The 18,713-nt window shown below is 39.3% G+C and overlaps 1 protein-coding gene across 1 annotated transcript; it reads left to right on the forward strand.

Moving 5' to 3' along the window:
- Positions 1–8,223: 8,223 nt before the first annotated feature.
- Positions 8,224–16,778, forward strand: LOC133795920 (potassium transporter 4-like). Its single transcript, XM_062233389.1, has 11 exons — positions 8,224–8,366; positions 8,525–8,764; positions 8,882–9,127; positions 9,229–9,279; positions 9,379–9,639; positions 9,871–9,923; positions 10,508–10,622; positions 10,719–10,818; positions 15,638–15,817; positions 16,301–16,454; positions 16,722–16,778. The coding sequence occupies exons 1-11, from the start codon at positions 8,318–8,320 to the stop codon at positions 16,776–16,778; spliced, it is 1,506 nt and encodes a 501-aa protein (XP_062089373.1). The 5' UTR covers positions 8,224–8,317.
- The last annotated feature ends 1,935 nt before the right edge of the window (positions 16,779–18,713 follow it).

The raw sequence follows: 18,713 nt of genomic DNA on the forward strand, positions 1-18,713 counted from the left end.
GGAAGCATCACCTTATGAGCCATGAAGTATGGCCTTGCTAGGCTAAGAGGACAAGCTACGCGTCCCGAGAGGACAGGTGCACGAGGCCCTCCCATAGTGAGGCCCTCCTTGTCTTGACACTGAGAGATGTCGAGGGCACTGGAGCTGTGAATGTAGGAATTCTTCCTTTGTGAATTCCATCCAATAGAGCCACCCTCGCTATGCGAGGCTCACGACTGGCCTCGCATGCACGCTTCAGCACTCGGACACAGATACCCCAAGGCCCCACCCTCGCTACGCGAGGCTCATGGCTGGCCTCCTACGCGCGTCGTGTCTATGCAAGACATCGTGTCCTACCTCCAAGTGATCACATGGGGTGCAGCCTCGCTAGACTTCCCGTGTCTCGCATGCATAGACGCACGCATCCGAACATAGGTCCCAAAGGGCCGCCTAGCTTTGCGAGACATTCTAAGGACCCTGAACCCTCTCGCTATGCAAGGCACTTCGCTAGGCTACCCGCGTGCACCTTGCCTCGCCTCACGCACCAACCACGGCACCTGCTACGGGCGTTCCACCCAGCCGCCCGGGCAACGGCGGGCTCGCCAAAGGAGGAGAAATCAAAGTTTGGATCCTACCTCCATACACCGTAAAGGGCGCGCTCTATTGACCTATATTCAATAACTACCCTATCCGCCTCTAAGGAAGCGACCCTATCCTGCGACGTGACTGCAGCAGCCTTAGCACCCTCAAGTTTGCCCTCTAAGGAAGCGACCCTCTCCTGCGACGCAGCCGCGATAGCCTTGGCACCCTGGAGTTCGGCCTCTAGGCTGGTGACCCATTCCTGCAACATCGTGGCCTTGGCAATTGCCGTCTTCTTCTTTTTCGATGAGGAAGAAATTTTTGCCAAGGCCCTTTCTAGCATAGACCTGGTTTTAGCAAGCTCCCCCTCAAGCTCCTGGACCCGAACCGCAAGACGGTCCTTCTCGGCATTCGACATGGAAAGGTTATGAGCCGAGTCGACAAATCACTGAGCCACGGTATAGGCCTGGCATGAAGACCTATTTATAAGAATCAAAGAGAAGAGTCTACCAGAGCACCTAAAGGTCCTCTCCTAGACTGGGGGGAAAGTGTGGATGCTCTCAAAATTCAACACCGGTAAAGAACCCACATCTCATGCCTAAGGTCCCTGGAAGGTCCAAAGCAACCATGTTTGAAGTCCATTTGAACCCTAAAATTAGTACTCAAAATGACCCTGCTCAAATTGAGCACTCCACCTGGGACACTAGTAGAGAGCCCAAGCGTCCCGCGCACACAGCGCCCCGCGCGCCTAGCACCGCGCGCCTCGCGACACCACCAGGAGACAAGCGTCTCACGGCCCCCAAGATGCCACACGCAGCAGTCACACCGTGGTCCTCGTGGTGGCCTCCTCTCACACACCAGCCTCGTCCTTAGGGGTGTCCACGTGGTGACCATGGAGCACGAAGAGTTAGAATACGGATGGCACGGTGTCCACGCCAGGCTGGTAGTGGCAGTACAAGAATGGTACATGGCCAGGACTCCCTCAGCACGCTTATGAGGTCAGTACCCGACAAGTAGTGGGGGCATAATATGGTACCAAGACAAGAGCACTTTTGCAGGCCCCTAACATGTACTAGAGAAGACCACCACTCTTCCAACACCACTACCATCCGTACTACTATCCTGACAGTGTACTCATGTACTATTTTGTCCTGAGGGACCACTATGTACAAAGGAGCCATTAGAGCTCCAATATAAATAGATGATCACCCCTCCAGAAAGGGGGTTGGAAAATTCATTGAGGCAGAGGCTATTAAGCAATATACATGTTTCACTCCATTGTTCATCTATGTGTATCCTTCCATAAGTTCATTCTAAGTTTTTATCTAAACATCGCCACATTCACCTTTGAGTTTTCCGACCTAATTTCGTTGATGAGATTTCACCGTCAACATTAAGCATAAAATATAAAAAACTCAAACCTCAAGTTTTAATTGTCTTTTCCCAAAGGGCATAAAAGAAAGTTAATTACAAAAAAAAAAAAAGAAACAAATATTAAGGGATACAACCCTTGTAGAAACACGGTTCATTTATGGCCAACAGGAGCAGATTCAGCTTCTTCGCCTTTCTCCTCTTCTCCTCCACCATCCAAGGTTGTGACAGTTACCTCATCCTCAACCAATCGAGCCTTCCACTTGGAGACGAACTCCTCTTCCTTGTCTTGCAGAAACGAAGTGTCCTTGTCAGGGTTCAGAGACCACACCCTGTACATGGCCCGACCAGTGGCCTAATCCTTCTTGGCCTTTAATTCCTCGAGCATGTGCTTCTTCTCATCCTCAAGGATCTCATAGGAAGTGCTCTTATCCTCCTTCAGGCAATCGATCTTGGCCTTAGCGGCGCAAAGCCAGCCATCCTGGTGTCGAACTCGGCCTTCAAGTTATTAGTGTCGGCCTCGGAAGAAGTAAGCTTTGCCTGGGTGGCTTTGAGGGAATCTTCGGCTTAGGCCTCCCTGACCTCTCGGAGCAAAGTTTCAGCTCAGGCTTAGGCCTCCTTAGCCTCCTATAGTAAACCCTCAGCTTTATTATGGGCTCCCTTGACCTCCTTTAGCTCGTCCTCGGCCCAGATAATCCCAGCTCCATAATTTGGTCGAAGATAACCGTGGTGTTATCTCCCCTCAGGAACCGCCACACATTGGCATCGAGGTTTCCCCATGATTGGCTTGTTAAAGATAGCAAGTTTGAGCATAGGTCGGCCCCTAGGCTCCTAGCCACGTTTTCTAGGGGGTACTCAGGCATATGTGGTGCAGGACAGAACTTTCGAACAACGGTTGGAGTTAGGGCTCCCACGGGTTTCGGGGCCAAAGGATCTATGACCTTTATTCCTTTATCCCCAACGGGCACTAGGCGGGGAGGAGGAGGAGTCTTTTTTCCCTGAGGAGACGGCATGGTAATTGGAGGCTCGTTTATGATTGCCTTCGAGGTCGCAGGAGTGACGTCCTCGGCCTCCTTCATAGCGTTAGAGGCAGCTTTCGAGGTCACCTACAAAGGGTCCTTGACAACCTTGCGGCCTTCGAGGGAGGGGTGCCCTTCTTCGAGGTGGCACGTCCTCGCTTGCTACCTCGAGCCTTAGGTGGCATCCCCAGGATGTTGTCCAAGTTAGAATCCATTTTGCCTAAAAAAGAAAAAAGAAGATCAATTATGTTGAGAAAAGAAAAACTACACAAGTCTAATATTGAAAACAACTAAGTATTAGGAACATAACTGGTGGATTCATTTGAGCTCGAGCTAGGAGACTAGGAAATTCCCCTATCTTCTGATGAGGCTAATGGATTCCCCTCCCTAAAAGTAGGGAACATCCTTGAAAGGTCCCTATAGTCATTGGTCTCGTATTGGATGGCTATCCCATCCCAAACTTCACTTAGACTGTGCATCGTTTGGTATCTCCCCAACCAACTATCAAACCTATGTACCTTAAGGTCTACCCCTGACCAGACCATGAAATTGTTCTGAGGATTGTTAAATACAACTGTGGTATTGGGTACTTGTCTAAGCAAACTGGGAGACCATTTGGATAGGCCGAGCATAACTTTACCTCCTTCAGATGAGCTCATTGTGGCTTCTTTTTGTGCTTCGTTACTCGAGCACGAAGGTTTGACGGGCCGAAATGGAGGGCCAAATGAGCTCAAACCCACATGTTTACCTCTGGCGGGAAGCTTGGTGATGCAAAAATTAAAGCTATGCAAGTTAACATAGTCACAATTTGTAATAATTTCTTGGTAAGACCAAGTATCATCCCACAAGGACTGAATTATCATTTATCAGATAATTAATTCTTAGTTTCTATTTGGTTAACGAAAATTAGTTTTGTATCTTGATAATTAAAAACAATAAAGCTACTAAAAATAATGCAATATTGCAAGAACATAAACAAGAATAAAATTCCAAATATTTAAACAATTATGGGTTTTAATTTCATCAACAATCCCTCCTATTAATAACTAATACAATATTAAAAACTCTTTTTCTTATTAAGTAAACAAGTTGTCAAGGTATTTTATAAATGGATTAGGAATTATAAAACTCGACTTAATTATCAACTTTCTATATTTCTATGATAAATTCAACAATTAGTAGGCAATGAATTCACAACCTAGATGTTACACAAATAACCTAGATACTTTCTTTCTATAATAAATCTATGATGTTTCAATCAAAGCTTATTTAAATTTCACTTTTCAGAATTTCAATTAAAACACAATTAGATAATGAAATAAGATGGCCAAACACATTTCATACATTAAAATAGATTGAGAAAAGCTTAATAGACGAAGAAGAAAAATATTAATATTGCATTAGATCATCAAAGGAGTTCAAGAGAATCCATTAAAATCCCTAATAATGATTTAGTTCAATATTGTCATTCTAAGCATAAATAGCAATTAAAAATAACATAGAATTAAAAGGCAATGGAAAAAGAATTGCAGAAAGCGAATGGAGATGCTCAACGATGTGTTCCTTGCATTACAATTCGTCCTCCTCTCTAGTCTGATTACTCCCTCTCAAAATTAGGTTTAAGGACCTAATATTTTTTCTTTCTTTAGCAATGTAGGCTGTGGCCCACCTATTCCAGCACCGCGGCTCATGTCTAAATTATAGTTGGGCTTCGATCAGGCGGGTCGCGGCCCAACCCCTTCAGTTTCGCGGCCCGTGTAAATTTTCTAGGCAGACACACTCATCAGCGTTGCAGCCCTCTATTCCTGCGTTGCTGCCCATGTAAACCTTGAAAAACAGGCTTGCTGCCTTGGACCCGGTCGCAGCTTAGCATCATAGCGCCGCAACCATTAACAACTTCTTCAATTTTTGTGCTTTTGGTCCCGAAAATTCACCGACGCCATAAAATTGCTTGAGGATTCATCTTTTCATGGAGTCAACACCAAAAAGCCAAATTTTCATCATTTTTCTACCAATTTGCTCCAATTGTTATTTTCCTTTATTTATAAGCTAAAACCTAAAAACAAAAAAACACAAGCATATTACCGCATTAAACAATAGAGAAACTTAATAAAAACTACCTAAAACACAACTTAAAAACAACTCAAAACTAGACTCAACACTTGGTCGTTGGCACTGGGACTTCTTCCCATCTTACATACTTGTGGATTCCTGAGTCGTCTGTAGACTCACCTTCACCAAGGAGGCCACAAGGTAGTTGTGGTCCTTTATGGCCTCTATAGGTTGTGGGCGATGATAATTGGCTACAAGAAAAGATTGGATTAGCATTCCGATCTCAAAATAAAATAAGAAATCAAAGAGCCATGACAGGATACTTACGAATCATCTGGAATGAGTAGAAATGGGAAGGAGCGAGACCGTCTATCTAGAAGAAGATGGTCTTGAAGTTGGGAGGATGGTTGGGGATATCCTCGGACAACCATCTCTCCTACAGGTAGCTAGACAGATAGTAAAACTCGTCTCCACCATGAGCTTGAGAGGGGTTTCTCTTGAGGCAGAAGATGTATAGAATCTCCCGTGCCGAAGGCCCATCCCACTTCATCTTTTGGTACAACGATCTTAAAGAAGCCAGGACTCTGTATGAATTGGTCTAGAGCTAGAACAGGGCAATGCCAACATAGTCCTTAAAGCTCTGGAAATAGTCCCTTGGGGGCAGTAAGTCACCAGCTCGCATGTGCTCGCAACTCCAGGCAGGGAGCTTGACCTTCCTCTCAGAATCGTCTTTGCCAGAAGCAAAGCAACTCCTGTCACTGGAGCTGGCGGGCTAGCACATCAGCTGGCCAGATAGCTTTTAACCCATGGCAAGATAATAGCTATGAGATCTGCCTAGTCGAGGTGATGGAACTTTGGTAATGTTCGACCTCGAATAAGGAGTTCTCTGATGATGGGATGGAAAGAGATTTGGGGGTTGTGTGTGTGGATGGCTGATTTGATGAACCCTCCATGAGGCTGAATGAGAATGTGCCAGGGGAGTAGGATACAGTGACTTTAATCTTAGGATCTAGTGGAATTGGATGGATCTTGGGGTTCAGATCGGGATACACAGCAAGATAAAGTTTCCTTCTTTTACCCTCTTCGACCTCGTCAATCTGACATCGAAAATGGGCTCGAATGTCCTCTCGTTCGAGTTGTTCCTTGTGCTCATAGATTAGCTACTGGTTTTGTGTAAACACCGATTCAAGTCAAGGAGATGGTGGGTGGTAAGGGATAGGAGGCTCAGACCCCCACCAATTCTCTGAAGACTGTGACATCTAACAAGAAAGAAAAAAGTGAAGGCCCATTATAAAAAAGAAAGCAGAAAAGATGAAAATCTCGATAAATCGAGCTTCAAGGCTCGAAATGGCAAGAACAACTCAAATGCCAACACTGAACTATTATAAATTTTGGGGCATCGAGAGTGTACCCACGCGAGAGTAGGGCGATTACTGTTAGTTTAAGAGTATCCTGAGTTTATAGGAAAAGGTGGGTAGTTACCCAAAAAAGAAGATATTATCGGGATACGTGCATTAAAACCCTAATCCAGAACCTTTTTTCTTAAGCTACACGAAATCTATAACCTAATACTCCATAACCTAAAATGGCTCCATTTTTATTTGTTTTTACCAAAATTGTCTGCCTAAAACGTGTTTTTGATCTATACAAGCCTATACAGACTAAAAGTTATCTTTTGCAAAGAATGTTTCAAATGTGAGGTAATAACCAGAAAGGTTTTATTACATACAGAGGAAACATATAAAAAAAATATATGATGATCAGAAAACTTACACAAATTTGTTTGTAGGAACAAAGAGATCTTCGACTGGAGAAGGGGAAGCAGGAATGATCCCACGGAGTCGAAGATGGTGGTATTTCGTTGCTTCTTTGGTTTGGAGAACATGAAAAGAAAAGAGCTCTGGTTCATGTTTTCGTTTCTAAAAGCTAAAATGCAAAGGTGAAAATGGTTAGAAGAAAAGACATATAATTGGTAGGAAGAATTGTAAACGGCAAACGATTCTAAGCCCATGATCTGAGTTAAAAGGTGATTTTTGGGACCACGTTTAATTTCAAAGAGATGGCAGCAAAAAAAAAAGAATGGTAAAGGATGTGTGCAGGTAAAAGGGTACTCAAGTACTCTCAGTTAGCAATCCCCCAGTGACAAGTGTCCACACTCGAGTGTGGTAGATAGGCATGTTTTCCGAAAGTGAAGTTCAAAAGTTTCCTTCTCAGAGGATTCAAACCAACACTTTTGAGAGGGAAAAATGTTACACCGAATTTTCTAAAATAAATAAATAGTCTCGAAGTGTAGGCTCAAAAAGGTTAAGGTCGAGATCTACAGATGTTGGTAGTACACTTTTACGAATTGTCAAGTGGCACTACACCAAATACCCATTTCCATAACACATGAATATAATATTAATAAAAAAGTGTTATGCTAGAGTACTATAATGGGCCACTTTGTGAAAAAAAGGGCGGTAATAAAAAAAGGGCGCCACTTAGATTTTTTTTCATTTTTGACCTCAAAATTTGTAAGACCCGACACAGACCCAATTCTCATACCTTTTTTCCCCTTCTCCTTCTCGTCTCTCTCTTCCCTTCGCCCTAGCCACACTCCCGTAACCACCATCATCCTCAGCTCCGACCACCTAACCACCATCCTCACACCCGTTTTTCTCCGAGCCAAGCTCCAAATCTCAGGCACCCGTGAACCCAACCCCCGAACCAAGTGACCCCAGGTGCGAGCCCACCTCTGCGTGCCTTCGACCCAGTGGTCTCATCGTTCTTGGAGATCGCCGTTGGACAAACTGTCGAGACTGCCAGGCAGTTCTTGCAGGTTTCTCTATCTCTCTCAATTTGTACTTGCCTCCATTGGTCTTCTGGTTTATTTAATTTTGGTTGTGTTGAAATTGGAAGATTTTGATTGAGAATTGGGCTTTTGGAGATAATTTATGGAATTTTGTTGGGAGAACAGGCCACAAGTTGGAAGCTTGAGGAGGCTATTCAGCTTTTTTATATAGGCAGTGAAGGCAACACTGTAGTGGGAGGATCGTCTTCTCAATTTCCGCCTACAGAAAATATTGAAGCTTTGGTCGAACAGACTGCTCGGTATGTTAGATGCATCGATTTCTTTATGTATTTATTTTTCTTTGTTTTATGTGTGCCATTCTGCATTATTGTTTATGCTGGTTTAGAATGATTTGACTCAGTGAAGCCGAAAGGAAAATAGTATTTTTGGCAGAGTCCTGACCTGAGCTTCTGTTCTCTTCTCTTCTGTATATAATTTTTTCGTTAGATTGAGAGAACGAGAACGAGATTGAGAGATAAACAAGGCTATGGAGCCAGAATCTGGGATTTCCACTGCTCACCGCTCGACTTCTACTACTATAGGCCAGGTTTGTACCAATCTTTTCACGTCTTTATATATATATGTATGTATAAAGATGAGAATTTTGGGGAGCGAATCTTTGTTAGATCTTGTGATGGGTTGGTGATGATGATTCTTAGTGTTGTTTACTGATAACCCTTTTTGTTGCAACAATTTTCATGGCCGAGGATGTCGAGGAATTTGTTACTAGCTTATCAGACCTTTGTTGTAGTTTACGGGGACTTGGGTACTTCACCTCTTTATGTTTACTCAAGCACATTTTCTGGGAAGTTACAGAAACATATTAGCCAAGATGCAATCTTTGGTACTTTTTCATTGATCTTTTGGACTCTTACTCTTATCCCTTTGCTTAAGTATGTCTTTGTCTTACTCAGTGTTGATGATAATGGTGAAGGTGAGTGTTTTGTTTCCTCCCTTTTCATTCAATTTTATTCAATTCAATCCAATTCAATTCAATTTCAATTTCAGTTTTTGTTTCATTTTGATTCATTTCAATTCAATTCATTTTCAGGTGGGACCTTTGCTCTTTACTCACTGCTTTGCCGCCATGCTAAGTTTAGTTTTCTTCCCAACCAGCAAGCAGATGATGAAGGGCTCACTACCTATAAATATGGTCCATCTTCTCAGCATGCTAGTTCCTCTCCCTTGAAGAGATTTTTGGAGAAGCATAAAAGGTTAAGGACTGCCCTTTTAGTTGTTGTGTTGTTTGGAGCTTGCATTGTCATTGGTGATGGTGTCCTTACTCCTGCTATCTCAGGTCAATTTTCTAATTGCTTATTTTGCTTCATATGTAACTACTGGTACTATTATTTCCTTGTCTCTATTTAACATCTTTGTAAAAAAAAAAAAAAATTGCAGTTCTATCTTCGGTTTCGGGGCTTGAAGTTACAGAAAAGAAATTAACTAGTGGTAAGTTGTCATGTTTTGCTATATATATACATATATTTTATTTTCACTTTGATTCTTTATGAGTGACTTAACAAACTATGTGTTGCTCATTGTTTTTAGGTGAACTTCTCTTGATTGCTTGTTGCATCTTAGTCAGTCTGTTTGCTCTGCAGCACTGTGGCACACAAAGAGTTGCCTTTTTATTTGCACCTATCGTATTGATCTGGTTATTTTCCATTTTTTCTATTGGTCTCTACAACACAATACATTGGAACCCAAAAGTTGTTTATGCTTTTTCACCCCATTATATTGTCAAGTTCTTTAAGGAGACTGGTAAAGATGGTTGGATTTCTCTTGGTGGGATTCTTCTTTCTATAACGGGTATGTGCTATATCCTACTTAATGGAAATAAACATCATTTTCATTGGCTTTGTTATGTTAAATTCCATTATGCCACTACTCATCTTTATAAGTCTGGTCAACCATTAAGTTCTATGTAGTTTACTAAGGACAAAATGTCGTTATAATACCCTAAAAAAAATGTCGTTATAGTTCTAGAGTATATGTTTTTGTTAGTTAAATTAACGATAGGCATTTTCTAATTCCTTCCAGGAACCGAAGCTATGTTTGCGGACCTTGGTCATTTTACTGCTTTGTCAATAAGGGTGAGTTTTATATTATTATAATTTTTTTTTACTAAATATATTGAATTTCCTTTCTACACATAATAGGAAACATGTACATATTGGCTGGTTTGGAAAATTTAGTTTGGTGCAAGGCAAAGTAAAAGGAAAAACCACATGAATTAGAACCTGGTAGGAAAAAGCCAAGTAAAAGGAAGACCAAATGAGATCCAAGAGGGTTAGAATGACTAGTTGGGCTCTTGGTTTGCTCTCATAAGATCGGGGTTTGATTCCTCATGAGACCTTCCTAGAAATTTGTTAGAGTTTCCTACCTCCCCCAAAGATTGTAGGTTCAATGGGAAAACATGTTAAAAAAAATTGAAATAAAAAACCAAAAAAGAGGACCAACTGAGTTAGCAAGTCATGTATAGAAGTAACTCCATTAGATGTTGGTGGAAAAGTAGAGCATAGTGTTGAAGATATTTCTTCAAAATCAAGCGTTTATACTTCTGTATTTTATTTACCCCAAATCACAATGCTTTTGCAGGCCTTGTTCACCATGATGTAGTAAATGCTTTTTGGCTATCAACAAATGATAGTTATGGTTCCCTTTTTTGTCTGTGCAGCTTGCGTTTGCTTTTGTTGTATACCCATGTTTGGTTGTACAATACATGGGTCAAGCTGCAAACTTGTCCAAAAACCCCGATAAGATACATTACAGCTTTTATAATTCAATCCCTGGTTAGTACTCTCTGGCATTATTAATATTGCTTCCAGAATTGCATTTTAATATATGAGTTGCTCTAATTGTGCTTTCTGTTCTTGCTTAAATTGCAGAATCTGTATTTTGGCCGGTGTTTGTTGTTGCCACGCTAGCAGCTATTGTTGGTAGCCAGGCTGTTATAACTGCTACGTTCTCCATCATCAAGCAATGTCATTCCCTTGGTTGCTTTTTTTTTTTTTTTTTTTTTTGATGAATCAGCAAGTATATCAATACTCCAAAAACAAATTTTACAACCTATTAGCATCCTCCAAAACAGGAAGATCTGATTAACTACACAGGAAAAATTCTTTACAATGTATTAAACCAATCTATATCTCTTTTAGTTACATTCCTAGGCCACATACACATGATTCTATATTTAACTGCATCCTTAGTTTTGAGCACAACTGCATCAGTACTATCCAAAGTTGACAGCCACAATTTACAATTTCTGGTGCGCCAAATCTGGTATACAAGAGCTGCAGTGACTGCCGAATACAAGCTCTTCTTAAACTTGCTAAGTTTGGCCTTTCCAATCCACCTAATTATTCTTGGTAATGATGTTGTACTCATACCCCAATTCAGCCAATCTTTAACTTTTTCCAAACAGTCAATTGAGTATGGACACTCAAAAAATAAATGATCTACTGATTCTATGCTTCTACTATAGAGAAAACATTATGCATTATCTATTACCTGAAATCTTAGCAATCTGTCCTTAGTCTTAAGTCTTTTTAGCACAGCTAACCACATCATAAAACTATGTTTGGGAGTGTTAAGTCTGCTCCAAACCACTTTGCTCCAAAAAACTCTTTCAGTTATAGGACACATCAACCGATACCCTTGTGAAATCGTGAACCTATCAAGAGTAAACAGAGATATATCAACTAAATTCTTCACCTTGTCCTTAATTGCCACAAGTTTCCTCCAATACCAGCTCCCTTGTACCGTAGCCTTGTAATTCCACCAATCTTCCTCTTTTACATACACATGGTGTACCCATTTAACCCACAAGTTATCCTCCTTATTAGCTATAGCCCAAACATACTTACACATAGCTGCAATATTCCAATCAGAGATACTTTTAAAACCAATTCCGCCTGAAGTTTTAGATTGACACAAGGCTGTCCAAGCAACTACAGCAGCCCCATTCAGCCAGTGATGACCTTTCCATAAGAAACCTCGGCAAATTGATTCTATTTCTCTAACAATTTTCTTGGGCAGCACCATCACTTGACACCAATAGGAGTGAATGGACATCAGTACAGAATTAATTAGAACTACTCTACCTGCAAAAGATAAGTTTCTTGTACTCCATGTCTTGACTCGAGCAATCATTTTCTCCACTAGTACATTACATTCCTTTGCTGAAATGCGTTTAGCACATATAGGGACACCCAAGTACTTGAAAGGGACCTCATTCTTCTTGAAACTCGATGCATCTAAGACTCTCTGAACTTCAGTGTCCTGCATATTACTGCAGTAGAATGCAGATTTTGAGGAGTTAGGCAGCAAACCCAAAGTGATAGAAAACAGTTTGAGGCCCTGAAACATATAATAGATGCTCTTGAAGTCTCCATGACAAAATAGAAGGACATCATCCGCAAAGCTAAGATGATTTAGCTTCAATTCGCCACACCTTTCATGGAATTTAAATCCCTGTTTCTGCCCAACTTTTTGCATAATCCTGGAAAGATATTCCATGCCTAAAACAAAGAGGAGAGGGGACATTGGATCACCTTGCCTCAGCCCTCTCTTTGCCTCAAAGAATCCATGCAAAGAACCATTTAGCATTAGTGAAAATCTCGGAGTTCGGACACACTTCATTATCAACTTAATAAAATTTTCTGGGAACTTAAATGCAGTAAGCATTTCTTCAATGAAGTCCCACTCAATAGTGTCATATGCTTTTTGTAGATCAAGCTTGATCATACAATTAGCCTTGGCAGATTTCCTCCCATAATGGCGAATGAGGTCTTGGCATATCATGATGTTATGTCCAATAAATCTCCCTTTTACAAATCCCCCTTGGTTCTGTGCCACCAAACTAGGAAGAATAATTTTGAGTCTCGAACATATTAATTTGGTAGCAGCCTTATAAATGACATTGCAACAAGCAATGGAGCGGTAATCGCTAACTGAATTTGGGCACTTATTTTTAGGAATAAGTGTCAAAACAGTTGAATTAATTTCTTTTAGAAGTTGCCCTGTATGAAGGAAAGAAGTAATAGCTTCATATACATCATTTCCTACAAGATTCCAATTTTCTTGGAAAAAGTAGCTACCATAGCCATCCGGACCAGGAGCTTTGAGGCCAGGAATGTCAAAAATGTCTTTCTCAATTTATTCCATAGAATAATCAACCTGCAAAAAATGAGCTTGATGATTTGAAACCACAGGCACAACATGTATAACTAAGGTCAAAACAACCTTCCTTCTTGCTAACTTGCTGCCCAGTAGGCTCTTGTAATACTCCAAAAAAGCTTCAATAATCTGATGTGGTTCCTCTACCCGAACTCCTCTGTCATTCGTTATAGCAAGCACTCTGTTTTGTGACCTTCTATCCCGAATACTTCTGTGAAAAAAGGCTGTGTTGTCATCACCATCTTTAACCCAATTCAACTTAGCCTTTTGCTGTAAAAAAGATTGATATGCAGTATGAACTTTGACATAGTCTTTTCGTGCTTCTAGCTCCCGGTGCTGTGTTTCCTGACTCATAGGATCACATCTAACTGCATCTTGACAAGCATCCAGATGTATTCTAGCTTTAAGAACGGCAGAGTGCAGATCGGAAAAACCCAAATGATTAATTGCTTTGAAGATCGGCTTGAGTCTCTTTAGCTTTGTCACTAGCTGATACATGCTAGTACCTTGTACCTGTTGCTGCCATGACTTGAAAATCATATCAGAACTATTAGGATGAGAAGACCACATCCTAAAATATCTGAAAGGCTTCTTCCCAATCAAAACCACCTCATAAACAGTAAGGATGGCAGGCGTGTGATCGAACAACCCCTCATTTTGAAAAAAGACTTCAGCAGTAGGATAAGAGTCCAACCATTTCTCGTTAGCTAAAACTCGATCTATCTTTGAAAAAATCCTCTCCTATCCTTGTTGCTTATTACTCCAAGTAAAGTAGTTACCACTGTACTTAATATCTTCTAATTGACAAGCTTCAACACAGTTACGAAAATCCACAGAATTCTTGAATCTTACATGTTTACCAACTCTCTCTTCTTTACTGAGAATATCATTGAAATCACCCAGAACAATCCAAGATTCCAAAACAGAGAGCTCCTGAAGATCTTGCCAAAGACCTCTCCTCCCATCCTCATCATTGAAACCATAGATAAATGTAACATAGAAACCGGCCTGTTTACCCACTGGTTCAACAAACAAATGAATGAATTGACTTGAGCATCTCAAGATATTCACAGTAAAACTAAGAGGATTCCAACTTACTATTATTCTACCCCCATCATGCCATGCACTATTAGATGTGAAACACAATCCCGAAAACATTCTAACATATAAAGCCCCAAGGTTCCAGGCCTTAACTCTCGTCTCAAGAAGACCAACTAGCCCTATTTTTTTATTAACAATCAATTGCTTGACTGAGTGTTGCTTTTGTTGGCTATTGATCCCTCGGACGTTCCAACTCATTATTTTATCCATATGTAAGAGGAAGTCCTCCCCCTCCTCCTGTTTCTTCCCCATCTGAAGTCTATTTTTGGCATTTCTCAAGCTGATCTCCCTTTCCAGTAGCTGAGTTTAGAGGTTCTGTTAATGTTTCTGCTAAAGCCTAAAAAGGATTGTCCATTGCAGTCATTGCTGGAACCTGATCTTTTGGTTTCCAACCTTTAGTTACTGGTTGAAAGCCATCATTATCAAGCTTAGTGGCTTTGCTAGATTCAGCTGCATCCTTCTTTTTCCCATTATCTTTGATTACCCATTCTTGTTTTCTTCCTCCTTTTTTCCTGCATTCAGCCGTGGAGTGGCCCATTCCAAAGCAATGATTACACACAATTGGCTTCCATTCATATGTAACCGAAACTGAGGTGTTAAAGCCATTCTCATCTTCAAAGTATATTATGTCTGGAAAATCTTGTTTCAGTGAAACTTCAATTAAAACTCTAGGGAAACTGAGTTTATCCCTGAATTTAGTCACTTCATCAACCATTATGGGAGTCCCTACCTGTCCTATGATCTTGAACAAAGATTTCTCTCCCCAGTATTTCAAATCAAGATCATCTAAATGAACCCAAATCGGCACCAGCCTAATATCCTCCTTTTTGAAATTAATCGCATGATCCCAAGCCTTCATAACTACCGGCCTTTTGTTAAAAAAGACATAACCACCTTTGAGAACCTCATCCTGATCTGCAATGGATATAAACCGAATTAAGAAAACACCATAAGACAGCATTCCTACCTTGTCAATCTTGTCATTCCACATTCTACGAGCAAATCCTTCCAGTATTGATAGTGGTGGATTTGCCCCCAAAGCGTAGCACACAATAGACGATTTCCAGAAATCAACTTCTTCTTGTATATCAAGAATTTCCAATGCATCGCTCTTCATTTCCAGTCTGTAAAACAGGAGGATTAGCGGATTTACCTTGAGAAATATTGCCGGAGCATCGATTAGTAGCCTCCAAGAAGTGAGCAAAATCCTGCCGAATGTGCTCCTGCTGTTCAATTGATCGAAGAGACGATCTGGGTGAGAGAGGCTCAGGGAAAAACTCACACAATGCAGGTGACTGTTTCACCAGATCAGAGTCATCGATGTGTTCTTCCTCAGCATCTGAAAACACAATTGGATCCACCCCCAGTACAGCATCCATGGATTTCGTCCTTTGAATATCAGAGATTGAATTAGGGCCTTTCTTCTTCTTCTTCTTCTTCGAATTCAAATTCCCCTGCACTCTAGATCTTGTTTTCGCCATGGCTCCAGCTCAAGAGCTGCAAGAAATTCGCCCGGGAAATTTTTTTTTTCCCTTGGTTGCTTTCCAAGAGTCAAAGTTGTCCACACCTCAAAACACATATATGGGCAGATCTACATTCCAGAAACAAACTGGATACTCATGATCCTTACTCTTGCCATAACCATCGGATTTCAGGATACAAATTTAATTAGAAATGCTTATGGTATGATGCTTGTCGAATCTATACTGTTTTCTTATAATTATTATTTTTTCCAAGTTTGCCAAGTAAAAAAAAAAAGTTTGCTTTATAAAAATATAAAAAGCAGCAATGTTTTTTCCTTTCTTATCCATCTGTGTAAAACTGTTATTGGAAAGGTTGTAATATTGGGTAGTGAGATCATTGAATGGGTAATTTTACCTAAAAGCTTCATCACATCTCTTGATTGTGAGCAACATAACTAGATTTTTGCTTTACTAATTGTGTCATAGTTTGATTTAGACAGGATAATTTCTAAAGGATTCTTCTATTGTATGAATAGACATATGAACTGGGTTGGAACTGGGACAATTTAGAACTTCTAGCACAGGGCAGAAACTTCATGTTATGATAAATGGCAGTGTAAGTAACATCTCATTCAATGGAAGTCCTAAAGGTAGTGCTAATATAACAATAAAACTTTTTCTATAAGCCCTGCTAATTTAAAATTGTATTTGTCCTCTGTTTTTGCTAGTCTACTTAGTTTTGTTTCTTCAACTGAAATATATGAGTACTGCCCTGTTTTTGTTTCTCAGGCAAGTAAAAAAGCCTTGGAACCAGTTGCTCCAGTTTATAAGTACTGCCTTGTATCAGTATCTAACATATTAACTTCAACATGCCAAAATGAGGTTAGCTGTCTCCATTTTCAGCGTTCAAGTCTAGCGCTAATCCATATTTCATTTTTTTTTCTACTTTTGGGTATAAACTTATATATGGCTCTTTCTTGCATGAAGTTTGGGGTGAATTTTAGTTAGTCATTTTAAATTCAACACCATACGTTTGTTGTTTTAGCGTGTTCGAGTTAATGCATTTTCTTTCCTGATCATTAATTTTTTTATTTGAACAACTAACCCATTGTTTCTCATTTAATATATTTTAATTAATACACCGTCTAGGTTGCTGATTTGAAAGATTCTGTAAGCTTTATTCTAAGAATAAACGAATTGTACTGAAAAGAACCAAATCTTGCACAAAGTCTAGGTTAATTTGAGAAAACCTAGCAAAAACTTCCAGAGTAGAATTTCTAAACTTTAAACAGTAACCAAATTCTTCTATATATCCCTTCCAAGTATTCTCTTATACTATTTATAGACTAACAATAACACTTACTAGCCAACCAATAGAACTTGAGTAAATTTACAAGTCAACACACTAATCCTATATAGCTCTATTCAATATCTGATGCCTAACAAAATGTTTGCAGATCATATAGTTTTAGATGGCTTCTTTGATGTGATTACTGATTATGGGCATTTTAAGTTAATTTATATTGTAAATATATGCAGGTTTCTACCAGTTTAGTCATGGTGCATTTGATTGAGAAATTAGCTGCTGGTGATACTGGAAGTTTATCTGTATCAATACTTCAGAAGATGAGCACCATGTCTAAAAAGGTTTGCTGCTTCCCTTTTAAGATTGGTATAGTTAGTTTAGATAAATAGTTCAGGCATGTTGTCCTAAATTAATTGGGAAGTATTGAGCTCTTTGAGGGCTCATTTGAACTAAAATCTTAATTGGAACTTGTTCACTTTCTTTCAATTTTTCATAAATTTTAGGTAGCATAATATCTCTATTTTTTTTAATTCCATTTGCAGCTTAAAAGTCATCCTGCTTTCTCTGAATTGTTAGCCCAATATTCACAGAGCGGTTATAGGTATTAAATTCATTTTTGTTGTAAATCAAAGCATATTGATTCATGATACCATTATTGAATTTCTGAAAAAGCTTTGGAGCTTATTTGTTTAATGGTCATTAACTACATGAGGTGTTCCTCTTATTTATTATTTTAATTTATATTAGACTGAGCATAAACTTCTTAGTTGCATGAGTGATCTTTTTGAAAGTTTTTTTAAGTTATGATAGGTTTCTTACATTTTGTGGTGTATCTCTATGTTTAGAGATAGAGTTCATCTCTTAAATTACCAAAATACATGTTTCTCTCAGCACCATTGATCTATTTCTCTTCATTTTATTTGTAAATATGATTTTGTTTTTCAGCATTTGGGTTAGCATTTATAACTTGAATTTCAAATTGGAATGTCACTTTTGTTTGAATACTATGAAAATTTCGGGGTCATGTATAGTTTCTTATGTAAATGATTTCTAAACATGAGCTAGCTAGCTTTGGCAGAGAAACCAGTTATGATAGTTATTTATATATATTTATATATAAGAATAAAAGAATATCATTAAATATGATAGTTTATATATAGCAGTATAGTATCTACAGTCCCAACTGACTGTTTTGAGTCATCAGACTCATCACCATAGAGAAATTATCTACTGATTCTCTCTTATTTTATTGTTCATCTGAAAATTCCCTAGCTCTTTCTTGATAGCTCTCTTATTTTATTGAACTAAAAAAGATAAGTATTTATCTTAGTTTTCCATTTTCTTCTTTTGAAGTTTTCAATGTATCATTTAAGAAAAGACTGTAAGTTTGTTGTTGTGGTGGCAAGAACTTTTGTTCTTAATAATAAAAGGACTTTTTTTTTACAATGTGCAGGTATATTGAGATGATTTCTTTGGAGCAATTCTTGACAACATTTGTAGTTGAGGCCTTTAGAATGAAAGAATGTATTTCACTAATTTTTGTATACATTTCTTGTTTTGTATTTAGTGATAAAGGAATCTGAATTGGGCATAAATTATGTTGTAATATGATTTCTTAAGCCTAGACTAGTAGACTAAATATTGTAATTACATTTGAGTAATTAATAAAAATCTATTTATGTTACCTTCTTTGGCTTCAACTTTCATATTTGTTTTCCTAGTTTTGTGTAAGTAAAAAAAGATTATGTTTCTCTAAGCTAATATAACACATGTGTTATACTAAAGTGTAGTATAACACAAAAAATGTGTTATACTAAAGTGTAGTATAACACAAA

Source organism: Humulus lupulus, chromosome 8 (assembly GCF_963169125.1).
Source record: "Humulus lupulus chromosome 8, drHumLupu1.1, whole genome shotgun sequence".
Classification (NCBI taxonomy): domain Eukaryota; kingdom Viridiplantae; phylum Streptophyta; class Magnoliopsida; order Rosales; family Cannabaceae; genus Humulus; species Humulus lupulus.